Source organism: Quercus lobata, chromosome 7 (genome assembly GCF_001633185.2).
Source record: "Quercus lobata isolate SW786 chromosome 7, ValleyOak3.0 Primary Assembly, whole genome shotgun sequence".
NCBI classification, from domain to species: Eukaryota; Viridiplantae; Streptophyta; class Magnoliopsida; order Fagales; family Fagaceae; genus Quercus; species Quercus lobata.
Genome location: NC_044910.1, coordinates 8,274,243 through 8,297,248, shown reverse-complemented (window position 1 = coordinate 8,297,248; position 23,006 = coordinate 8,274,243). Strand labels below are relative to the sequence as shown.

The following is a 23,006-nucleotide window of genomic DNA, read 5'->3' as shown; positions in this document are numbered from 1 at the left end:
TCATTCGTAGCAGTCCTATGGAGATGGAAAAAACAAATTAGAGAATGATAAATATACACACAAAAAATAAGAAATGACTAACAATCTTTGTGGGGATTTAGAAATATGCAAAAAAAAAAAAAAAAATGCCTGTGATTATAAGTAGTCCTATGTGCAGCAACCAAAGATTGTATCATTCCATTCAATTAAAATCTTTTTTTTTTTTAATTACATACAATCACCAAAGAATGTGTCATTTTATTCTAGTAAAGGGATTCATTGGATTAAAATCACATGTGTAATCAAAATATAACGTACAACTAAAGCGATGATATTAATCATGAACATTAATCATGAAAAGGAGGATGTGAAGCAATTGATTAGAATCAGATGTTTGTTATAATTCAAGACTTGAACCCGACCCGAGTATTCTCAGACCCGCCCAAAACCTGTTGGTTCAGGTCGGTTCGGTCGGGTTTTCGGGTGGGCCGGGTCCCTTGCTCAGTCCTAATTCAAGTAAAAAGGTAAAATAAGCTACGAAATATCTTAAAAATTTATAATCTTAGGGAAGAATTTCATAATAGATTCAAAATTTACCATTCTTCCAATGCAGTTGCTTTAGAATGATTTGGATTTATGACGAAGGAGCTGAATGGCTTCGTTGACAAAGAGATTCCTACAATGAATATAAATATCTTATTAAATAGGTGTTTTTAGTTTATAAAGAAAAAAGGTTTTGGAAATCTTCTGCCATTATGCGAAATCACTTTCAGTCTCACTGCTATAATAATAGGTTTACGATTGATAACCTCCGAAATAGGGGTCACTCTACTGTACCCCTCATTTTTTTGGTGGGTACGGTACCCACATAAATCCTAACCACTAAATTTTACTTGTTTTAATCTGAGCCGTTTATCTAATTTTAATAGAATAAAGTTACCGGTCAATCAGGTTAACATATAAAACCAAAAAAAAAAAAAATCAGTTCTTTTCTCTCGCAAGTCGCATCTCGAACTCGAACAGGTTTTCTCTCTCTGGCCGCCTTTTCGTCGCTCATGTTCTTGGCTGAACCACTAAATCTATTTTTTCTGCCCATCTTCTTTCCATATTGCGATTTACTCACAGATGAAGGTAAGAATCAAAATAAAACCCTAACTTCAAATGATCAGTGTTGACAGCATATCATTGCTCTCTAGTGGATTTTAAAAAGATATGTCAAATATTTGATTTAAAGTTTAATCCCAATAAAGAGGTGCATAACGTTCAAAGAATCAAAGGTATATGTTTGATGTATTCAATTTTGAAGATATGGGTATTTAATGATACAGTTTGGGTTTTCTATATGTTTTATTTTATTTTTAATTTCTTTTTTATGGCCGGTGATAAGGATGGCTGCTTTTAAGGGATTGGTAAGACATTTCAATTTGTTTTCTATTAATTGAAATCTGGGCTGTGTGAGTGTGTGTATTGTCAATCTGGATTTCATTTATTTGCATAGGTTTGATGTAGTGCGATTCACTTGTGGTCTTTTAATTAAGGCTAATTTGTTTTTGTTTTTGTTTTTCAATCATAGGGTCTTGTTTCCATTGTTATTCTCTTGCTTTTAGTGATACTTGTTCATCCAGTGTTGGCAACCCCGTATCCAATTTGGATTTTAATCTGGCAGTGCTACTTATTGGTCACAAGAAGTTGGATTTTTTTTTTCTTTGTGTTAGGTAGCTTAATTAGTGGAGTTTTTTTGGCAATAATTTCTCTTTTCCTCCTGCTTTCGTTAACCTCTCCTGCAATCATTTGAGTTACAGGGAAAAACTTCTTCTCAAATAAGTGAATTTGTGTTTCCCTTATTGTTTGCTAGCTGATTCTTGTATTTTGTGTATTTCAGGTTGAATTTCACATGTCTTAACTGATTCCTCAAAATAATAATAATAATAATAATTCCAGCACTGCTCATCATGTTGCTGCAAAGTTGGTTTTTCTAGTTCAATTTGGTTCTCTCGAGCACAAATATGTATACTTTCTTTTTCTTATTGTTGGTTAGCTTGGTAATTATGACACTAAAAATTTGAAAGTTGTTTTGTGAAAGAAATGGCATGTTTGTATTGTGTGTATTTCAGGATGCATTTGCATGGTTTAAACTAATTACAACATTACTTGGCATGTTCATACTGTTCCCTTTTTTTTACTGCCTTTTACTTGCACTTATTACAACTTGTTAGGAATTGAAATCATCGATCTGGTCATTCTGGATTGCAACCTTTTGGCTCTTTTGATTCAATATTATAATCCTTAAAATTGAAGGATAATGTTTTTGCTAGTGTGATTTTATTTAGTTTGCCAGCCTGCTATGCATTTCTTGGCATAGGTTTTTGGAAGAAGCAGATAAATTTAAATTTTCTTCTTCATTTGAGTGGTGGAATTTAAGTATTAGATCAAGCTATTTTTGAAAGTCATAGGGCACTCATTATGCTTGAATAGTTTTTTTTTTTCAAATCATTTCATCTTTAATTGAAAACAATAAATCACGGTTCTAATCATGCAGCTGATCCCTGTGTAGTTAACCTCTGCTCTGTTACTGATTTCCTCCTCTACTTTGTTTTAATGAGCATTCTAACCACCAAGAGGCTCCTTTCACCAATGTGTTGTTCACTAGTTATGGTTATGGGACCATTGTGGTGGGTTTGTCAATGATCATGGATTATGGTGGATTGTGTTTGTCCTAATAGTTTGTAGTGCTAATCATATTTAATGTGCATATAGCTCTACTATTGCTTCAAATGTTTTATGGTCTTGAAATTACTGTTGGCTAAATCAAGGCCAAGTAGGCCTCTCTGTAGTTTGTATTGCCAATTTGGGAAGTTTTAACCAAGAGGACATGAAATAGAATAAGGTGGAGTCCATAAGAACATGAACATTTGCAGTCTGAACTCTGAAGAACTATGGATGAATGCTGTCTTTTTAGAACAATTCCTCTATTATTGTTATATGCTTGGGAAAGTGACTCACACCTAGGATAGAATAGAATACCCTGATTTCTCACCACTAGTAAGGTCCAAGGTGAAATGCCATCCTGGACATTTGTTGAAAGATATATTTTCAAGACCCTTTGGTTCAAAGATTAAAAGCATTTCTAATGAACTTCTCTCTTTTTATTTCTAATGAACATAATTGGTATGTATTTCTAATGAACTTTTCTTTGTAATTCTAATTTTTTTGAAACGGATTTATGAGATCATGTGTGTAACAAGTTGTAGCCTTGACATTCAGTTGGAATTGTAAGACTTGTGTTCTCCAAAATAATTAGAGTTGTAAATAAAGATGGTAGAAAAGACTTGGGAGAAATGCAACCAATGTACTCCATGTGATGGTTATACGTTCAAATGGCCAAAGTTTACTGGCCTAAGCATCAACCTGGGAGAAATGCAAATCAATTGAGCAAGGACAACAATCCTTTTTGTGATGGTTATACTTTCAAAATTACAAAGTGTACTCAAAATTGTATCTTGCTTGGCTAAGTTAATGAAAATAAACTTACAAGGTGACTCCATGTTGGATGACCTTCTTGCACTTGGATGACCTTTCTAGTCTTGAACGACACTATGGACGAATTGGAGATAGTCTAATTTTTGGTTCACCATCATATATAAATAATAAAAATATAAACATCAATAAAATGACCTCAACTATGTTATTTTATAGGGAGGTATGCCCCTGAATGTGATGGAAGCTACCAAGGGAGATACGTAGGAAGTTAATTGGTATATTCAAATATTTGTGGAAGAAACCAAGATAATTCCAGTTGAATTTTTTTTTTTTTTTTTTTTTTTGAACAAGAGTAATTATTGATTTATGGTGGTTGGGCTAATTTCATGGGATGCTTTTTATTTTTTTTTTTATTTTTTTTTTGGTTTTCGATTTTAGATCTAAATTTTTTAATAACTTTAAAAAAAATTACTATTATGATGAATGGTTATTAGTAAGTAAAAAAGTGACCTCAATAATAAGCCTAAATGTAAAATTATGGTTAGATGTGATATTGGTAGTGTTTACTGCGACAATTGAACTATTAATTGTAAGGAAAAAACATAGGGTACCACCGAATGTGACAAAAGTACGGTTAGAAGTAATGTGGGTATGCCCTATGTAATAATGGAACGGTTAAATTTGAGAATAAAAAAATAGGGTACCACTGAATGTGACAAAAAATAGAGTCAGATGCAATGTTGGTGTTACTTAATGTGACAATGGAATCATTAAATGTGAGAAAAGAGTAAGGGAACCACCAAATGTGAGAAAAGAATTGTCACATGTGATGTTGAAACTGCATAATGTGAGGATGGAACCGTCAAATGTGATAAAAAAAGTAAGAGAACCATCAAATGTAAGAAAAGAACTGTCACATGTGTTATTGGAACTACACAATATAAGGATAGAACCGTCAAATGTAAGAAAAAAAAATAAGGGAATCACCAAATGTGAGAAAAGAACTGTCACATATGACAAAAGAATTGTCACATTTAACAAAAATAGAACAGATGCGATGTTGGTACTGCTTAATATAGCAATGGAACCATCAAATTTGAGAAAAAATCAATAAATAAAGGAACCACTATATGTGACAAAAAAACTGTCAAATATGATATTGGAACTGCACAATGTGAGGATGAAACAGTCAAATGTGAGAAAAAAGTAAGGGAACCACCCAACATGAGAAAAGAACTATCACATGTGATGTTGGAACTGTACAATGTGAGGATGAAACCGTCAAATGTGAGGAAAAAAAATAAGAGACTACCAAATGTGACAAAAGAACTGACATATGTGATATTGAAACTGCACAATGTGAGAATGAAATCGTCAAACGTAAGAAAAAAAGTAAGGAAACTACCAAATATGGGAAAAGAACTGTCACATTTGATGGTAGAACTGCATAATGTGAGGATGGAACCGTTAAATGTGAGAAAAATGTAAGGAAACCACCACATGTAAGAAAAGAACTGTTACATGTGATGTTGAAACTACACAATATGAGAATGGAACTGTCAAATATAAGAAAAAAAAAAGTAAGGGAAGTACTAAATGTGAGAAAAGAACCATCACATGTGATGTTAGAACTACACAATGTGAGGATGAAATCGTCAAATGTGAGAAAAAAGTAAGGGAACCACCCAACGTGAGAAAAGAACTGTCACATGTGATGTTAAAACTGTACAATGTGAGGATATAACTGTCAAGTGTGAGAAAAAAAGTAAGAGAACCACCCAATGTGACAAAAGAACTATCATATGTGATATTGGAACCGTACAATGTGAGGATGAAACAGTCAAATGTGAGGAAAAAAAAGTAATGGAACTACCAAATGTGAGAAAAAACTGTCACATATGATATTGGAACTGCATAATGTGAGGATGGAACTGTCAAGTGTGAGGAAAAAAGTAAGAGAACCACCTAATGTGAGAAAAGAACTATCACATGTGATGTTGGAACTGCACAATGTGAGGATGGAACCGTCAAGTATGAGAAAAAAGTAAGGGAACCACCCAATGTGACAAAAGAACTGTCATATGTGATGTTGAATCCGCACAATGTGAGAATAGAACCGTCAAGTGTGAGAAAAAAGTAAGGGAACCACCTAATATGACAAAAAACTGTCATATGTGACGTTGGAACCGCACAATGTGAGGATGAAATCATCAAATGTGAGAGAAAAAAGTGAGGAAACCACCAAATGTGGGAAAAGAACTGTCACCTGTGATGTTAAAACTGCCCAATGTGAGGATAGAATCGTCAAATGTGAGAAAAAAATAAGGGGACCACCAAATGTGAGAAAAAAACTGTCACATGTGATGTTGGAATTACACAATATGAGGATGGAACCATCAAGGGTGAGAAAAAAGTAAAGGAACCACTTAATGTGACAAAAGAACTGTCATATGTGATGTTGGAACCGCACAATGTGAGGATGAAACCATCAAATGTGAGAAAAAAAAGTAATGGAACCACCAAATGTGAGAAAAGAACTGTCACATGTGATGTTAGAACTGCACAATGTGAGGATGGAACCATCAAATATGAGAAAAAAGTAAGGGAACTACCAAATGTGAGAAAAGAAATGTCACATGTGATGTTGGAACTGCACAATGTGAGTATTGAACCGTCAAATGTGAGAAAAAAGTAACCTGGTATAGCAGGTTATCAACTAGTGGGTACCGTACCCCCCTTTTTTTGGAGGGTACCGTAGAATTACTCCCGAAATAGTTGCTAATTCATTCGCAATGAACTGGTCCCGCATTGTTAAACCAACAGGCTTAAGGCTGAAACATATAAATCCAATTATAGTAATCAGTATTTGTGTAGTACTTAGATCATATTTCATTATAATGAATATAAGTTTAATAATTATGCTTTAAAAATATCATTGTTGCTGTTATTTTTCTTGGCTATTTATATAAACTAATTAGATTGAAGCAAATAAAATGTATAATGAAAATAATCACATAAAAAAACATAAAGATATTAATTAATAGATCATACAGTTGATCAATGAGAATAAATTCTTGAATCATTGAAGGTCCATTTTTCGCTTGAAACTAACGTGGCGGTTGGACAGCTATCGCAAGAGCAATGACATCTAACATATTAAACACAAAAGTTTTGTGAATAAATATTATGTTAAAGGGAGGTTTTGAATTTAAACTTTACAAATCTTACCAATAGGGTCATCAAGGTCAATGTATTTGTGGAATTCATCAAAAGGAACAAAACTATACTCTGTTGTATGAAATGAAATCGCATCCTCTGATACATCCTCAATAACAGTTCTTGTATTGATTATCCACTGATAGTTATGGTCAACAAGACAAAGTTTTGTAGGATTTGTTTTGACAAGAGCATTGGTGATAAAATACATCTTTGCTTGGATCAATGTATACTCATGCAGTTGAATATCACGACCAAACAGTACAGCTTGCACTCGGTTGCCCTGTATATAGATATTAAATATATATATATATATATATATCAAATCAATGTCTTTCAAAATATATATATATATATATATATATATATAAATATCAAATCAATGATTGATTCAAATTCTATAAAGGCTAAAATGAAGTTGTATATTATTTGGTCAAATTAATTTACAAAAGAAACTAAGCTTAAACCCTAGTAAATGTTAGAAGGTCTATGCATTTTAAATAGTATTGAATTTTCGTTCTTGTACTTTTGAGACAATAAATAAAATGTAAATAAACGGTGCTTATATAAAAGCGCAAGGAAAATTTTATACTCTTACAAGATTCTTCCCTTACTACGTTATAATAAAATTGGTAAGAAATGTGTATACCTTATTACGAAAGAATTTTAAAGTTGTCTATGATCTTAAGTTGCAATTTTTTTTTTTTTAGTTAGTCAATGCTTTTTTGTTTCAAATTTTTTTTTTTTTTATTATACTTTTACTTAAGAATATATATGGGCTAAATACAGTTATGGCTCTTGATAGGGAGGGAAAAACTGGTTATTCAAGTGAAAAAAAAAAAAAAAATGTTCTACTAATGTAAATTACATGATTTGCGGCGTTAAAAATGTATTCTAGACAAAATATATATATATATATATGTAGGGACTAGGTTTGAGTACTTCTTCTATTAGATGAGTGAACTCAGACCCAACTAGCCCAATACAATAAATTTATAGAGAATAGGTTTAAGAACTAAGCCTTAGTGAGGGTTACAACAACTAGACTTGGTTATGAGTGGATTGAATAACAAGGACGGGGACTAAAGTGTGAAATTTTGTCCTCGGCCCTCATCTAAGGAGCTTGTTGTTCTTATTATTTCTTCAATGCTTGGTTACAAAGGTTTCAAAGATGAAACAAATTGCTACCGTCTTCTCCCTTTTTTCCTTTTCCTGGAGGATTTCTTACATTATATATCCCCTTTCAGTTGATCTTGACCCTTCATTTATTGATCATGCAGGTCACTACTCGAGTGCTTGTCCCATCAGCCGCCTTCCCAAACCTCCTGTGAGTTGCAACAACCAAGGCAGCACTATTCAGGGGTCATTTCCTCATTAATGCGGCCAGAACATTAGTTGTGGGCATTTAATGCGGAGGTGACAGTTTCTCCTTGAATTGCCCCTCCACCATGCTCCCATAGCTGACCCACTGTACTTGTCCTTTTTCTTGGGATGCTCTGGGAGGCTGCCTTTGATGGCGTGCCGCTCTTCCCTTCTATGATCTCGGTTGGCCGATAATAGAATTGTCCTCGGCGATGTTTCTTGGCAATTTGGACTTTTTTCGTTCGTCCTCGGGCATTTCTTCCTCCTCGGCGTGGGCCTTGGACTTAGTATAAAGTAGGTCGGGGTTGCCAAATTCTTTGACCCCACAATAACCCCTCAAAATCCTGTTGTCCACCTCCTCGGACGGAGAGGAGGATTTTGATGTCCTCGGGCCTTCATCATGGCTTGTCAAGTCTTGTCCTTCGTCAGTGCCAAAGTCTTCTCACCTATCCAAGGCACGTTCCTGGTGCTTCGGTATACGGAGCGCGCCCTCATTAAATTCTGGTGGCTCTGTGCTCCCCACGTTCAACGATGTGATGGTAATCTAACGATGGGGATTTCTTTAACTTTATGGGTGGGAAAACCCGCAAGGTTATTTTTAATTGGAGGTATAAATACCCATTTGAACCAATTTGCCTCTTTACTTTTACACTCAAGAGTTCTTGCGCACATATCCTGAGATCGGTCAAATCTTCAAAGAAGGTGGTATAAGAATCCCTATGGGGCCAGTGATGAGGGACTACCTTAGACATTTTTTATTAGTTCCCACCCAGTGCGCCGCTAACGTGTTTAGGATCCTGGGTTGTGTGGATGCCTTAAACGAGAAAATGGGGTTGAGGTTAACCTATCATGATGTAAACTGGTGCTACAACCTCCAACACCTAAAGGGTAAATCCTATTATATGAAGAGGAGGGACGATAATGTTCGGTTTATTCAGTGCCTCCCTGAGTCCAACAAGGGGTTAAATAAGGACTTTCTCATCGTGTTTGGGGAGTGGCACGATGGCCTTCATTGTCTGACAGTGGAGGGAGCACCAGGTGGGGTATTCAGAGTAGGAGAGGGTTGATCTTTTGTGTTATCATAGTTTGCATTGTTCAGTTGCTAATATGAATATGCTTTCTTTTTCGCAGATCCACACGCCTTTGAACGACACTTTCACTTGGTCAACCGAGAAGATTTGGAAACCATCCTTAAGGCGGAGGTCTTTGTGAACGAAGCTGACAACCAAGTCAGAGCCGCTCACAAGATCCTTGAGTACGATCCCATCCAGAAATCATTCTCGGCTCCGAAGTACGTGATCAGAGCTAAAGATCCTCGGCTTCACAGAATCACCGTAGCAGAACACGAGTTCTCACTTCCCGAAGGATCTCCTGTCCTAGAAGGCATTCCGTTGGCAGGCCCTTCTTCATCCTATCAAGCTGTAGCGGTTGAGGGAGGAAGAGTAGAAAGCGAAGAAAAGGTCGCTGATTTGGGTCCGTTCGAGGACGAATTTGGTGCATTCGACTAAGTTAATCTATCCGAGGATCCCTCTAGTGACTTGGGCGACCCCAGTTTGACTGAAGTAGATCTCCTGTTAGTAGGGACTTCTTCTCAGGCTGAAATGGGTTTTAAAAGAATACCTTCAACCAACTTGTTCGACCTAATTGAGGGCCAGCCGGGGAAGGACGCGCCGAGGAAGCCATAATCCAAGCTTCCTCCTCCTCCACCCAAGCTTCAGCTTGTTCAGACCAGGTTATCTTCCACCCAATCAAAGCCATCATCTCCACAGTCCAAACTTTCTCCTCCTCTTCAGTAGAATTTGCCTCCTCGGCCCAAGCCCGCCGATCCAAAAAGAAGAGGGCTTCCAAAGGCAAAGAGCCCATGGATGGGGGGAAATCTCGCTCCTCTCAGGAGGAAGATGAAGCCTGACGAGTTTCAAAACAACTAAAAATCGGGCACCAGGGCCAAGAAAAAGAAGTCGCCACACAGTCCGAGCCCCAGGTTTGGCTTCCTGCCCCAATGCTCTATGGGGAGCCTTTGATGGACAATGCCTCCTTCAGGGACTTCCAAGGGGGTGAAGGCACCTATATGGCCGATGCGTTGGAGAGGTCCCTGCTATTTCCCGCTGATATGGCCGAGTTGGGGAATTTGAGGAGGCAGGAGGTCTTCCTCAACCTCAAAAGGTACTTGGACATGGTAAGACTTCTAACACTTGTGACTCCGTTGATTTTTGTTCTTTGGTTTCCAACTTATCGTGTGCTTGTTTCAATTGGCAGGCTATCCAGGCCACTTATAGATTGGAAGCGGCTGCCAACGACCAGAGTAGGGCCCTGGAGCTCGAGCGTGATAAGTGCCTTGATGCTACGCGGACCCTTAAAAACTCCGAGGCCGATCTTTTGAAAGCAATTGAGTATCTGAAGGAGATGATAAGGGCCAGAGATAGTGCTGAAGCAAGCCTAGCTAGCGCTAAAAAACAAGCCGAAGACCAGACAAGGCGCCTACTCGAAACTGAGGATCAGCTGAAGATTGCCAAGGAGTAAATCACTGATCTAAAGAAGAAGCTAGCCGAGGCAGAGGGGCCAAGAATGTCATGGTGTGGGCCAGGGATGAAGCCTTGAGGGCTAAGGAAGAGGTGGAGTTCGCCAGGGCAGAGGCTGAGAACTCTAAGGAGAAAGCCTAAGAGGAGGCTTTTGCCTTAGGAGTGATTGAGACCCAGGCCACTCTCAAGGCTCAAGTACCTGGGGTATGCAGGCTCTATTGTTCCCAGGTTTGGAATGAAGCCCTTAAACAAGCTGGGGTTGAGGCGTCATTAGATCTGTGGAAGGTGGAGAATGTATACTACCCTCTTGCCATCTAGGAAACTGCCCCCTCTAGCTCCGAGGTTGAGGTTGCTCCTAAGGAGGCTGAGATTGCTCGACCTGAAGCTGCTCTGGCCATAACCACTCTTGATGAGCCAGTTAAGGAGAGTGAGCTTTTTGGGGCGACAGAAATAAATGAAGGCATGAACCCTGAAGCGCCCCCGGAAGACTGCAGAGTCTACGGCTGATGAGTCAGCCCTTCCAATTAAGCCCCTTCAAACTATTCCCCTAAGTGAGGGCTCCAAGAATCCTGAGATCGTTTCTACTCAACTCTCCAAGGAAGGAATCAAGATAAAGCTGAAGAAATGGGCCATCTTGGCCAGCTTCTGTTTTAGTTTTGCCCCCTTCTTTCTTTTTTTTTAACATTGGAATCATTGTAATGAGACCTTTAGATTGAATGTATGAAATTCCCTTTTTTTACATTATGTGTTTATTGTTATTATTATTATTATTAGTGCGAATCTCATGTCTCATGAATTGGTTATCCTAATGGGTAAAAATGGTTAGCTACATACCATATCTGAAATTAGACCTTTAAATTCTAACTCACCGGAATTAAGGGGACACTTAGTCTGCGTTTGCTCACATCTTTAGGGGGCGGGGGCCAAGTAGATGATTCGAGGTATTGAGCGTATACTTAGGCTATATTTGCAACTTGCATGAATGCTTGATCTTGCTAATTTTTTCAAAGGTTGTGGTCCGAGGATCTGCCCAACATTTGGATTCTACTTGTCACCTAAGCTCTTGTTGGAAGTAGTTAGTTTCCCCATAAGTTTGAGTCCGAGGACCATGCAAAACTTCAGTTCTGTCTAGTATTTAGATTCTTCTTGAAGTAACTAGTTTCCCCATAGGTTTGAGTCCAAGGACCATGCAAGACCTTGGTTCTATCTAGTACTTATATTTTTCTGGAAATAACTAGTTTTCCCATAGGTTTGAGTCCAAGGACCATGCAAGATCTTGGTTCTGTCTAGTATTTATATCTTTCTTGAAGTAACTAGTTTCCCTATAAGTTTGAGTCCAAGAACCACGCAAGACCTTGGTTCTGTCTAGTACTTAGATTTTTCTGGAAGTGACTAGTTTCCCCATAGGTTTGAGTCCGAGGACCATGCAAGACCTTGGTTTTATCTAGTACTTAGATTTTTCTGGAAGTAGCTAGTTTCCCCATAGGTTTGAGTCCGAGGACCATACAAGACCTTGGTTCTGTCTAGTATTTAGATCTTTCTTGGAGTAACTAGTTTCCCCATAGGTTTGAGTCCGATGACCACGCAAGACCTTGGTTCTATATAGTACTTAGATTTCTCTAGAAGTGACTAGTTTCCCCATAGGTTTGAGTCCGAGGACTATACAAGACCTTGGTTCTGTCTAGTATTTAGATCTTTCTAGAAGTAACTAGTTTCCACATAGGTTTGAGTTCGAGAACCATGCAAGACCTTGGTTCTGTCTAGTATTTAGATTTTTCTTGAAGTAACTAGTTTCCCCATAGATTTGAGTTCGAGGACCACGCAAGACCTTGGTTCTGTCTAGTACTTAGATTTTTCTGGAAGTGACTAGTTTTCCTATAGGTTTGAGTCCGAGGACCATACAAGATCTTGATTCTATCTAGTATTTAGATCTTTCTTAAAGTAACTAGTTTCCCCATAGGTTTGAGTCCGAGGACCATGCAAGACCTTGGTTTTGTCTAGTACTTAGATTTTTCTGGAAGTAGCTAGTTTCCCCATAGGTTTGAGTCCGAGGACCATACAAGACCTTGGTTCTGTCTAGTATTTAGATCTTTCTTGAAGTAACTAGTTTCCCTATAGGTTTGAGTCCGAGGGCCACGCAAGACCTTGATTCTATCTAGTACTTAGATTTTTCCAGAAGTGACTAATTTCCCCATAGGTTTGAGTCCGAGGACCATGCAAGACCTTGGTTCTGTCTAGTATTTAGATCTTTCTGGAAGTAACTAGTTTCCACATAGGTTTGAGTTCGAGGACCATGCAAGACCTTGGTTCTGTCTAGTATTTAGATTTTTCTTAAAGTAACTAGTTTCCTTATAGGTTTGAGTTCGAGGACCACGCAAGACCTTGATTCTGTCTAGTACTTAGATTTTTCTGGAAGTGACTAGTTTTCCCATAAATTTGAGTCCGAGGACTATGCAAGACCTTGGTTCTGTCTAGTATTTAAATCTTTCTTAAAGTAACTAGTTTCCCCATAAGTTTGAGTCCGAGGACCATGCAAAACCTTGATTCTATCTAGTACTTAGATTTTTTTGGAAGTAGCTAGTTTCCCCATAGGTTTGAGTTCGAGAACCATACAAGACCTTGGTTCTATCTAGTACTTAGATTTTTCTGGAAGTAGCTAGTTTCCCCATAAGTTTGAGTCCGAGGACCATACAAGACCTTGGTTCTGTCTAGCTCTTAGATGGTTGCCAAAATACAAGACATATAATCATAATAGACTTAAAATTTGAATTAGAGAGATGCTTTTGTTAATAATAATACATTCTCAGGTTATTTACATTCCATGGACGAGGTACAGCTTTTCCATCTAAGTCTTCTAAGTAGTATGCACCTATTCCTGCTACTGAAGTAATTTGGCATGGTCCGTCCCAATTGGATCCCAACTTTCCCCAGGATGGGTTCTTGGCAGCACTCACAACTTTCCTCAACGCTAAGTCCCTTAGTGCTAGTGGTCTCAGCTTCACATTGGCATCATATCCCTGCTTGAGCTTCTGGTGGTAATAGGCCGACTGGATCACTGCCTTTTCTCTTCGTTCATCGATCAAATCTAGGCTCTTCCCTAGTAGTTCATCATTACTGCTTGGAGTGAAGGAGCTCGTCCTCAGCGTTGAGAAGCTTGCCTCTAGAGGGGTAACAGCCTTGGCTCCATAAGTCATGGCAAAAGGTGTCTCCCCTGTTGACCGCCGTGGTTTAGTCCGGTAAGTCTATAAGACATGTGGCAGCTCTTCTACCCATCTTCCCTTGACATCATCCAGTCTCTTCTTAAGCCCATTGACTATGACCTTGTTAACAGCCTCAGCCTGTCCATTTCCCTAAGGATAAGTTGGAGTTGAGTACCTATTTGTGATCCCCAGTTCGCAACAGTATCTTCTGAAGGCTTTGCTGTCAAATTGGAGTCCATTATCTGAAATGAGGGTACGAGGGACCTTGAATCATGTAATAATGTTTCTCCAAATGAATTTCTTAGAATCCACATCTCTGATGTTGGCCAATGCATAGTTGTCAAACCGTAAATCGTATCGTGAATCGATTTTTAATTTTTTCGTATCGTATCGTGTATCATAAGATACACAAACACTTAATAAAATTTATAAAATTTATAAATATACATATATAAAGGATATATTCATTATAAATTTTAAATATATTCAACTAATGACTAATTTATTCATCCCTTATGTATAATATTTAACAAACTAACTAAATAAATCAAACTAGCATGTGTTCATAACATTCACATTAAAATTACTTAAATTCAAAAGTGATAATATATTACAAATGACTCAAAAACAATAATTTATTTTCATCATCTTCATCAAATTGCATAATCAACCCCATCTAAGTCAACGCTATCATCATATTTATAATTTTTCAAATTTATTTCTTTATTAAAATTTTCTTCATTGTCATTCGTTATTAACATTTACAATCTCTTCTTGTTCTTTCTATTTCTATAAAAAAAAATAAAAAAAATTGGCATTCTAGTTTCTTGGACTTAAAACAATAACGATAAAAAAAAAATTTAAATAAATTTTAAAATATTAAAATGAAAGGTAAGTATGTACTTTGTAGTGCAATTGTAAGAGAGGGGAAAAAACTTACGAATATGTTATTTTAGTAAGCTAAATTAAGTAAACTAATAATTTTGTGTTAAAAACAAGTCTAACAACTTGTTAGATTCAAATAAAAGTACAAATTTTAACAAAAAATCTCATTTTAAAGCATTTGTTTATGTATCGTACAATACGTACAATTTTACGATACGATACGATACGCCGATACGATACGAAACTTTTTACACACGATTCGATACATATCGTACAATACGTATCGCGTATCGTACGATACTGACAACTATGGGCCAATGGCTCAGCCTCGACCCATTTGGTGAAGTAATCTGTGCCGACTAACAAATATCTCTTATTTTCTACTACCTTGGGGAAAGGGCCTACAATATCCAGGCCCCACTGGGCTAATGGCCATGGACTGGACAAAGGGTTGAGGACCCCTCCTGGCTGATGAATATTTGGGGCAAACCTTTAGCACTGGTCACATTTCTTAACATATTCTAGGGCTTCCTTCTGCATCCCCGGCCACCAATATCCCAAGGTAATGGCTCGGTGCGACAGAAATCTTCCTCCTGTGTGACTCCCACAGATCCCTTCGTGCAGCTCTTCAAGCAGTAATTCTGATGCTTCAGGGTGAATACACAGTAAATACGGCCCAGAATAGGAGCACTTATACAATTTGTGGTCCGCAGACAACCAGAACCGAGGAACGTTTCTTTGTATTTTTTCAGCCTCTGACTTCTCCTCGGGCAGGATTTCATCTTTGAGGAATCTCACTATAGGATCCATCCAGCTAGGACCCACTCTAACTTCATGGATATGAACCATGCCTTTTGTAACCTCATTTGCTCTATCCAGATGCTCGACAAGAATAATTCGAGGCAGACCCCCTGCCGAAGAGGTAGCAAGCGTGGCCAATGAATCTCCATAGGTGTTTCCACTTCTAGAGACGTGTGACAAGCTGAAAAGATCGAAATCTGATTGTAAGCGTTTGACCTGGCTTAAATACTCTTGCATCCTCGCATCTCTGGCTTCCAACTCTCCCTTTACCTGGCCTACCACCAATCTTCAGTCCGAGAACATCTCTACTGCTTTTCCTCCCATTTTCTGCACCATGTCCATTCCTTATAACAAGGCCTCATACTCGGCTTCATTATTCGTGGCCGAGAACCCGAGTCTCAGGGATTTCTCTATGATAGTCTTCTAAGGAGATACTAGGACTAGCCCCACTCCGGACCCCCTTTGATTTGCTGTGCCACCAATGTACACCTTCCAACATGGGGGTCCAGGCATAGAGATTACCCCAACCGATTTTCCATCCATGTTTCACTCCTCTGCTACTATTTCTACTGGTGGTTCAGCAAATTCGGCCACCAAGTCAGCTAGGACCTGGCCCTTTATAGAGGTTCGAGGCATATGGCAACCTTCCCAGAATTGTGCTCCATATGGCAATCCTTCCAGTGTAATCAGCAGTTCGAAGTACGGACTTCAAGGGTAGTTGGGTTAGAACAACCACTGTGTGGGCTTGGAAATAATAGGGAAGCTTTAGCGTAGCATGGACCACAGCTAGTATAGCTTTCTCCAAGGGTAAGTATCTGACCTCAGCTTCATATAGTGACTTGCTCAAGTAATAGACTGGCTTTTGAAGGCCACTGTCATCCCTATTAGCACCAAGCTCATAGCATAAGGGGCCACAACAATATATGCGTATAGGACTTCATCAGCCTCAAGACTGGACATGATAGGTGGCCGGGATAAGTACTCCTTGAGTTGCTAGAAGGCCAAAATATAGTCCTCGGACCACTCAAATCCTTTCCACTTGTTGATCAAGAGATAAAATGGTCTGCATCTATCTGCCGACCTAGAAATGAATTGATTCAGGGCTGCGATCATTCCAGTAAGCTTTTGGACCTCCTTTGTGTTTTGCGGTGGTTTTAAATCATTAATAGCCTTGATCTGGTCAGGGTTAACCTCAATTCCCCTATGAGTAACCATGTAGCCTAAAAACTTGCCTGATCCCATGCCAAATGAGCATTTGGAAGCATTTAGGCGCAGCTTATGCTTTCTTATGACATCAAAGGTGCTGCCGAGGTCTCTTAAATGCTCGGACACCACTTTACTCTTCACCACCATATCATCAACATAGATTTCAATGCTCTTGCCCAACTGTGGCTCGAACATTCTCGTCATCATCCTTTGATAAGTGGACCCTGCGTTCTTCAGACTGAACGGCATTACCTTGTAGTGGTAGTTCCCAATAGGTGTCACGAAGGCTGTCTTCTTCTGATCCTCCAGGGCTAGTGCTATTTGATGATAGCCTTAAAAGGCATCTAAGAAGCTCATCCGAGGATGGCCCGTTGTTGCATCCACCAGCTGGTCTATCCGAGGCATGGGGAACGGGTCTTTTGGGCATGCTTTATTTAGGTCCGTGAAGTCTACACAAACCCGCTATTTTCCACTTTTCTTCTTAACCACCATGGTGTTGGCCAACTATTCAGGGTAAAAAACCTCTTTGATAGCCCCTGCACGCTTAAGCTTAACCACTTCGTCCCTAATCGCATCGGCGTGCTCTCTTGATGGGCGCCGGGGTGGCTGCTTCCTGGGAGTGATGGATGGGTTGACATTGAGATGGTGACAGATGAAGGATGGATCAATCCCTGGAGCATCGCAGGCATCCCATGCAAATACGTCAATATTTCTTTTGAAAAACTCAATTAACTCCTCCTTCTCCTGAAGAGGCAGCTGAGCCCCTACCTGAAAAAACTTCTCTGGGTCACCACCTATGACCACCTTCTCTAGATCTTCGCATTTTGCCTCTTTGGCAGCTGTATCAGGAGGCGACACCGAGGCCTTTGATTGCTAAAAGTTCTTTTCAGCAGAAGCTGAGGACTCCGCATCGAGCCGATGTGAAATGGCAACCACCACACACTGCCTTGCCGCGGATTAGCAATCACGGATTTTGAGAACCTGGTCCCCTGACGAGAATTTCACCTTATGATGCAAGGAGAAGGCAACAGCCCCCAAGGTATGGAGCCAAGGCCTACCGACGATGGCGGTATATGGAGAGTAGGTGTTCACCACGATAAAGTTCACCTCCACTATCTCTGGGCTGGTTTGGATGGGTAGCCTAATCATGCCCTTTGGAATAACAAGTTTCCTATTGAAGCTTATCAAAGGAGAGTTATAAGGCATCAAATCTTCCGGTTTTAACCTCAACCCCTTGTAGAGGTCGGGATACATAACCTCGGCCCCACTGCCACTATCCACCATCACTCTTTTCACATCGTAGTCCCCGATTCTGAGAGTGACCAACAGCGCATCATCATGGGGCTGGGTGGTTCCGATCTTGTTTTCTTCTGAAAAACTCAAGATTGGATGAAAATTCGTTCTGGCCCTCTTCGGCTCTAGTTGGGACCCCTCAGCAGGCCGTTGAGCCACAGATAACACCCGTGAAGGGCGCGTGCCTGTTCTTCCTAGCGCGACCAAGATTACATTGATCATCCCTAGGGCAGTATCTCTCTGGGGTTCCTGATGGGTCTGGCCTTGATGACCACTGGAATGATGCAAAAGGTGCTTCAACTTTCCTTCTCGGACTAGCTAGTCCAGATAATTCCAGAGGTTCCTGTAGTTCTCCGTGGTATGTCCGAGGTCCTGGTGGTATTGGCAATAAAAGTTCTGATTGATGCAAAAGGTGCTTCAACTTTCCTTCTCGGACTAGCTAGTCCAGATAATTCCAGAGGTTCCTGTAGTTCTCCGTGGTATGTCCGAGGTCCTGGCAATAAAAGTTCTGATTGCGCCTTGTGGACTCTCCCGCCATCTTATTCGGCCACTTAAAGTATGGCTCATTCTTGATTTTCTCCAACACCCGATGTACTGGTTCTCGGAATACAGTATTGACAGTCTATGTGTTGGTTGCTCCGGATTACCCTACGAAATCTCTCCTCGGGCGGTTGCTATTATATCGGTCCGACCTGAAATCCCTCCTCTCTTGAGGGATAACCTTCTCTTTTCCCTTACCTTGCAGCTAGTCTTCCTCTACTCGTTTATACTTATCGATCCGATCCATCAGTTAGCGCACACTGGTGGCAGGCTTACCAATAAGAGATTTCTTCAAGCCGTGCTCGGCTGGGAGACTATTTTTGAAGGTGCTGATGGCGACATCTTCAAACTTGCCTTCCATTTCATTATACATCACCTAATATCTGTCCGAGTAGGCCTTCAAAGTTTCTCCATCATGCATGGATAGCGACAATAATGCACTCAAGGGCCGAGGAGCTCTGTTGTTTGTAACAAAACGAGAGCCAAAGGCTTGGGTTAGCTGCCTATACGAATTTATGGAATTCGTCTTTAAGCCATTGAACCACCTCATTACCACTGGTCCCAAGCTAGATGGGAAAACCCTACACCTCAGCGCCTCGTTTTTAGAATGGACAGTCATCCTTTGGTTAAACTGGCTCACATGCTCTACGGGGTCTGTTTTGCCGTTATAAATGGTGAAGGTTGGCTGCTGGAATCATCGAGGAAGTGTAGCCTCTTCTATATGGCGTGTGAAAGGTGATTTAGAGAGTTGATCCAGTGCCTTGCTTATGGCATCGTTTCCCAAGCCCCTAGAAGATGGGCTTTTACGTTTACGCCTCTGGTAGTGCTCTTCTTCATGAGAGAAGGTCTCGCTTGGAGGAGTTCTCGATCTTTGCCTATAGTCATCATCGCTTTCGTCATCGGAGGGCATGTCAAGGCTAAAATGAGATTGCCTTCGTTGTGCATGGCGAAGCTTTCTCTTCAAGTCGTCTATCTCTTGCTGCATGGCCTGCTTATCATTCTGTCTCTGGGATACGTGAGTCCTAACTTCTTCTAGTTTCATGGCCCGGTTGTTATTTTGTCTCTGGAACACGTGACTGCCCACACGAGAGTGGCTTCTGCTGGTTGAGTGGTGTGCACACTTCCCTCTCGAAACCTTCCATTCTCTTCATTTCAATCACGCTCAGGGTTGGGAAAGTTACCCTGTTATTGGGATCTAGCCGGTTCAGGCTAATGGGAGCCTGCTTGATGAAGGTCTGATCCTACCATGCTTGATTGTTGCCCTTACTAACACACAAGTTCTTCCCATAGACGACGCCAATTGTAGGGACTGGGTTTGAGCACTTCTTTTATTAGATGAGTGGACTCAAACCCAATTAGCGCAATACAATTAATTTATAAAGAATGAGTTTAAGAACTAGGCTTTAGTGAGGGTTACAACAACTAGGCTTGGTTATAAGTGGATTGAATAACAAGGACGTGGACTAAAGTGTGAAATTCTATCCTCGGCCCTCATCTAAGGAGCTTGTTGTTCTTATTATTTCTTCAGTGCTTGGTTACAAAGGTTTCAAAGATGATACAAATTGCTACCGTCTTCTCCCTTTTTTCCTTTTCATGGAGGATTTCTTACATTATATATCCTTTTTCAGTTGATCTTGGCCCTCCATTTGTTGATCATGCAGGTCACTACTCGAGTGCTTGTCCCATCAAACACCTTCCCAAACCTTCTGTGAGTTGTAGCAACCAAGGCAGCACTGTTCAGGGGTCATTTCCTCATTAATACGGCCAGAACGTTAGTTGTGGGCATTTAATGTGGAGGTGACAGTTTCTCCTTGAATTACCCCTCCACCATGCTTCCATGGCTGACCCACTGTACTTGTCCTTTTTCTTAGGATGCTCTGGGAGGCTGCCTTTGATGGTGTGCCCCTCTTCCCTTCTATGATCTCGGTTGGTCGAGAACAGGATTGTCCTCGACGATGTTTCTTGGCAATTTGGACTTTCTTCGTTCGTCCTCGGGCATTTCTTCGTCCTCGGGCATTTCTTCCTCCTCGGCGTGGGCCTTGAACTTAGTATAAAGTGGGTCGGGGTTGCCAAATTCTTTGACTCCACAATATATATATTCTACCATATACCACTGTCATTTTGCTAACTCACATGTGGTTATACTACAGTTGGTATAACATAAAAAGGGGAAAATAGTTATTTATCTTGCTATTGTATAACTTCAAATGCAACAACTGTCTATTCAAAATTAATAAGTAATCCAGAACATAATTTTTTTTTTGTATCACTATAGTAACAACATAAATTAAGAATAATAATAGTATAATACATTGATGTACAGAAATAAAGTTCTAGCATATTGAATAACATATGAACTACAAAGTATCCATACTCTTATATATAAAAAGGGCAGATATCCTTAATAATTAAATGAAGAACAGTTCTAAATATACAAAAGTTGAAATTTCGAATTTAATTTATATAACCCTATAAAAATTGGACAATGTATAATATTATTAATTTTTGTTTCTAAGCTCTTTATCAAGCAATATAAGCTTCTGATATGTGCTGACACCTTGTGTTGATGTTCGGGGCATGCATTATTTTTTCAGCCACTAAAACTTTAACTTTCCAATTTTTCGTTTCGGGGTGAATGTCCTTAATGGAATTGTAAATCGCCCACATCCTAGTCATTTGAGAATAGGAGGAAGGAGAAACATTCCATTAGATTTTTTTTTTTTTTTTTTTTTTCAGTAGGTAAATCATTTGAATAAGAAATATAGATCACAATTTCGTATAAATTATAAATTCTATTAGTTACAATCAAGCTGTCCTCAAATAACGAACTGCAGTCCTTGAACAACAACTATCCATATCATATATGAAATTAATTACTCAGATCAAAGCTGTAGAATGGGAATAAGATAGCAAGTCAGGTCCAATAAGGCCTATACAAAATTTACTTTCGCATGAATAAATAAAACTAATGGGTTATCAATTTAACAAAGTAAGGTTTTTTTTTTTTTTTTTTTTTCCTAAAATAAATACATGCTCCGTGCAGTATGAATTTGAACCTTTATGTATTGGTGCAGCAAATTGAATTCACATGCTTTTAAAAATTTAAACAATAAGAGCAAAAGCATATATATCTTATGTATCAGCAAGTAATATCAATGTTATGACAACTATGTAAGAGCTTTTTAACGCGGACAAATTACGAGCAAAAATACATAAAAAAGAAAATTGAAACTGATAAAAGAAAATAATAATCTTAACCAAGCAACTAATCAAAAAAAAAAAAATACAGATGAGAAAAGCCAAGAAACAGATTGAAGAAAGAGAGATCGAAGAGATACTTTCTCTAAGGAGTCCATCTCTGTGATCTTCAAAGGGATGGAAGAGGGTATGAGGATGCTAGGAGGGGTTCTTTCCGCACCTACAAAGTATCTATACATCTATATAAAAGAAAAAAAAAAAAAAAAATGACTTGAGCGGTGGTATAGATAATTGAATGCTATGGCAGAACAATCTAGAGAAAAAGCAATCATTAATTTTTTTTTCTATGAACCCTAACAGCGAGGTAATCCAGGTGATAAACTTGGGAGAAAAAATTGACTTGTGAGTGCATATGGATAAGTAAAAAAACATGTACGCCGGTAAAATCTAAAGAATAAGCAATCATGATTCCCAAATTTTTCTCTCTGAACCCTAACAGCGAGCTAATCCAAGTGATAAACTTGGGAGAAAAAAATTGACTTTTGTGTGCATATGGATAAACAAAAAACATGTGAGAAAAAAAAAGACAAAACACTTTCCTCTTTTCCCTCTTTCTTCTTTTTCTCAATCGGTTGGCTCACAGCTGACTTTTTCTCTTTTTTTTTTTTTTTTTTTTTTTTTTTTCATCTCTGTATCTCACCCTATTCTCTGTTTGCAGCTATGAAGAAGTTGAGTAGCTGAACAAAATGACAATAAAGAGACAAAGGGCATCAGGAAGCTTCTACATTCTAGGGTTAATAGACAAAAAGACAAAAAGGCTGCCAAACACTTTTAACCTACCCATGTACTTAGGGGTCAACATAGTAAGAGTAATTACATAAGTGCAAAAAATTCTATTTATTTTACATAAAAACTTATTTTTTTTATTTTATACTATTATTTTTACAAAACACTCATATCAATTTATCTATCCTATACATTTTTTTATGAAAATAATATTTTCCTTCACTTTTTTTATTATTTCCCACCTACCCCCACCAAACCCTTCTTTTTCCCCTAAGTACACCCCCTTTTTCTTCAAACCATTCTTATCTCTATCTCCACTTCTCTTTCTTCTCCTTCTTCTTCTTCTTCTTTTTTTTTTTTTTGAGAATCTTTTTCCTTCCTCTTCTCCATCAACCCATCACAACCACTCCATCAAGACCCTTCTTTTTCCTCTGAATACACCCCCTTTTTCTTCACACCATCCTTATCTCTATCTCCGCCTCTCTTTCTTCTCCTTCTTCTTTTTTTTTTTTTTTGAGAATCTTTTTCTTTCTTTTTTGAG

The 23,006-nt window shown here is 38.9% G+C and overlaps 1 protein-coding gene across 1 annotated transcript; it reads right to left on the bottom strand.

Annotated features, from left to right (window-relative positions):
• Positions 1-17,152: 17,152 nt before the first annotated feature.
• On the bottom strand, positions 17,153-18,163 carry LOC115951511. Its single transcript, XM_031068694.1, has 2 exons — positions 17,630-18,163; positions 17,153-17,512 (listed from the first exon to the last, which is right to left on the bottom strand). Exons 1-2 carry the CDS (start codon positions 18,161-18,163, stop codon positions 17,153-17,155), a joined length of 894 nt encoding a protein of 297 aa, XP_030924554.1.
• Between the last annotated feature and the right edge of the window lie 4,843 nt (positions 18,164-23,006).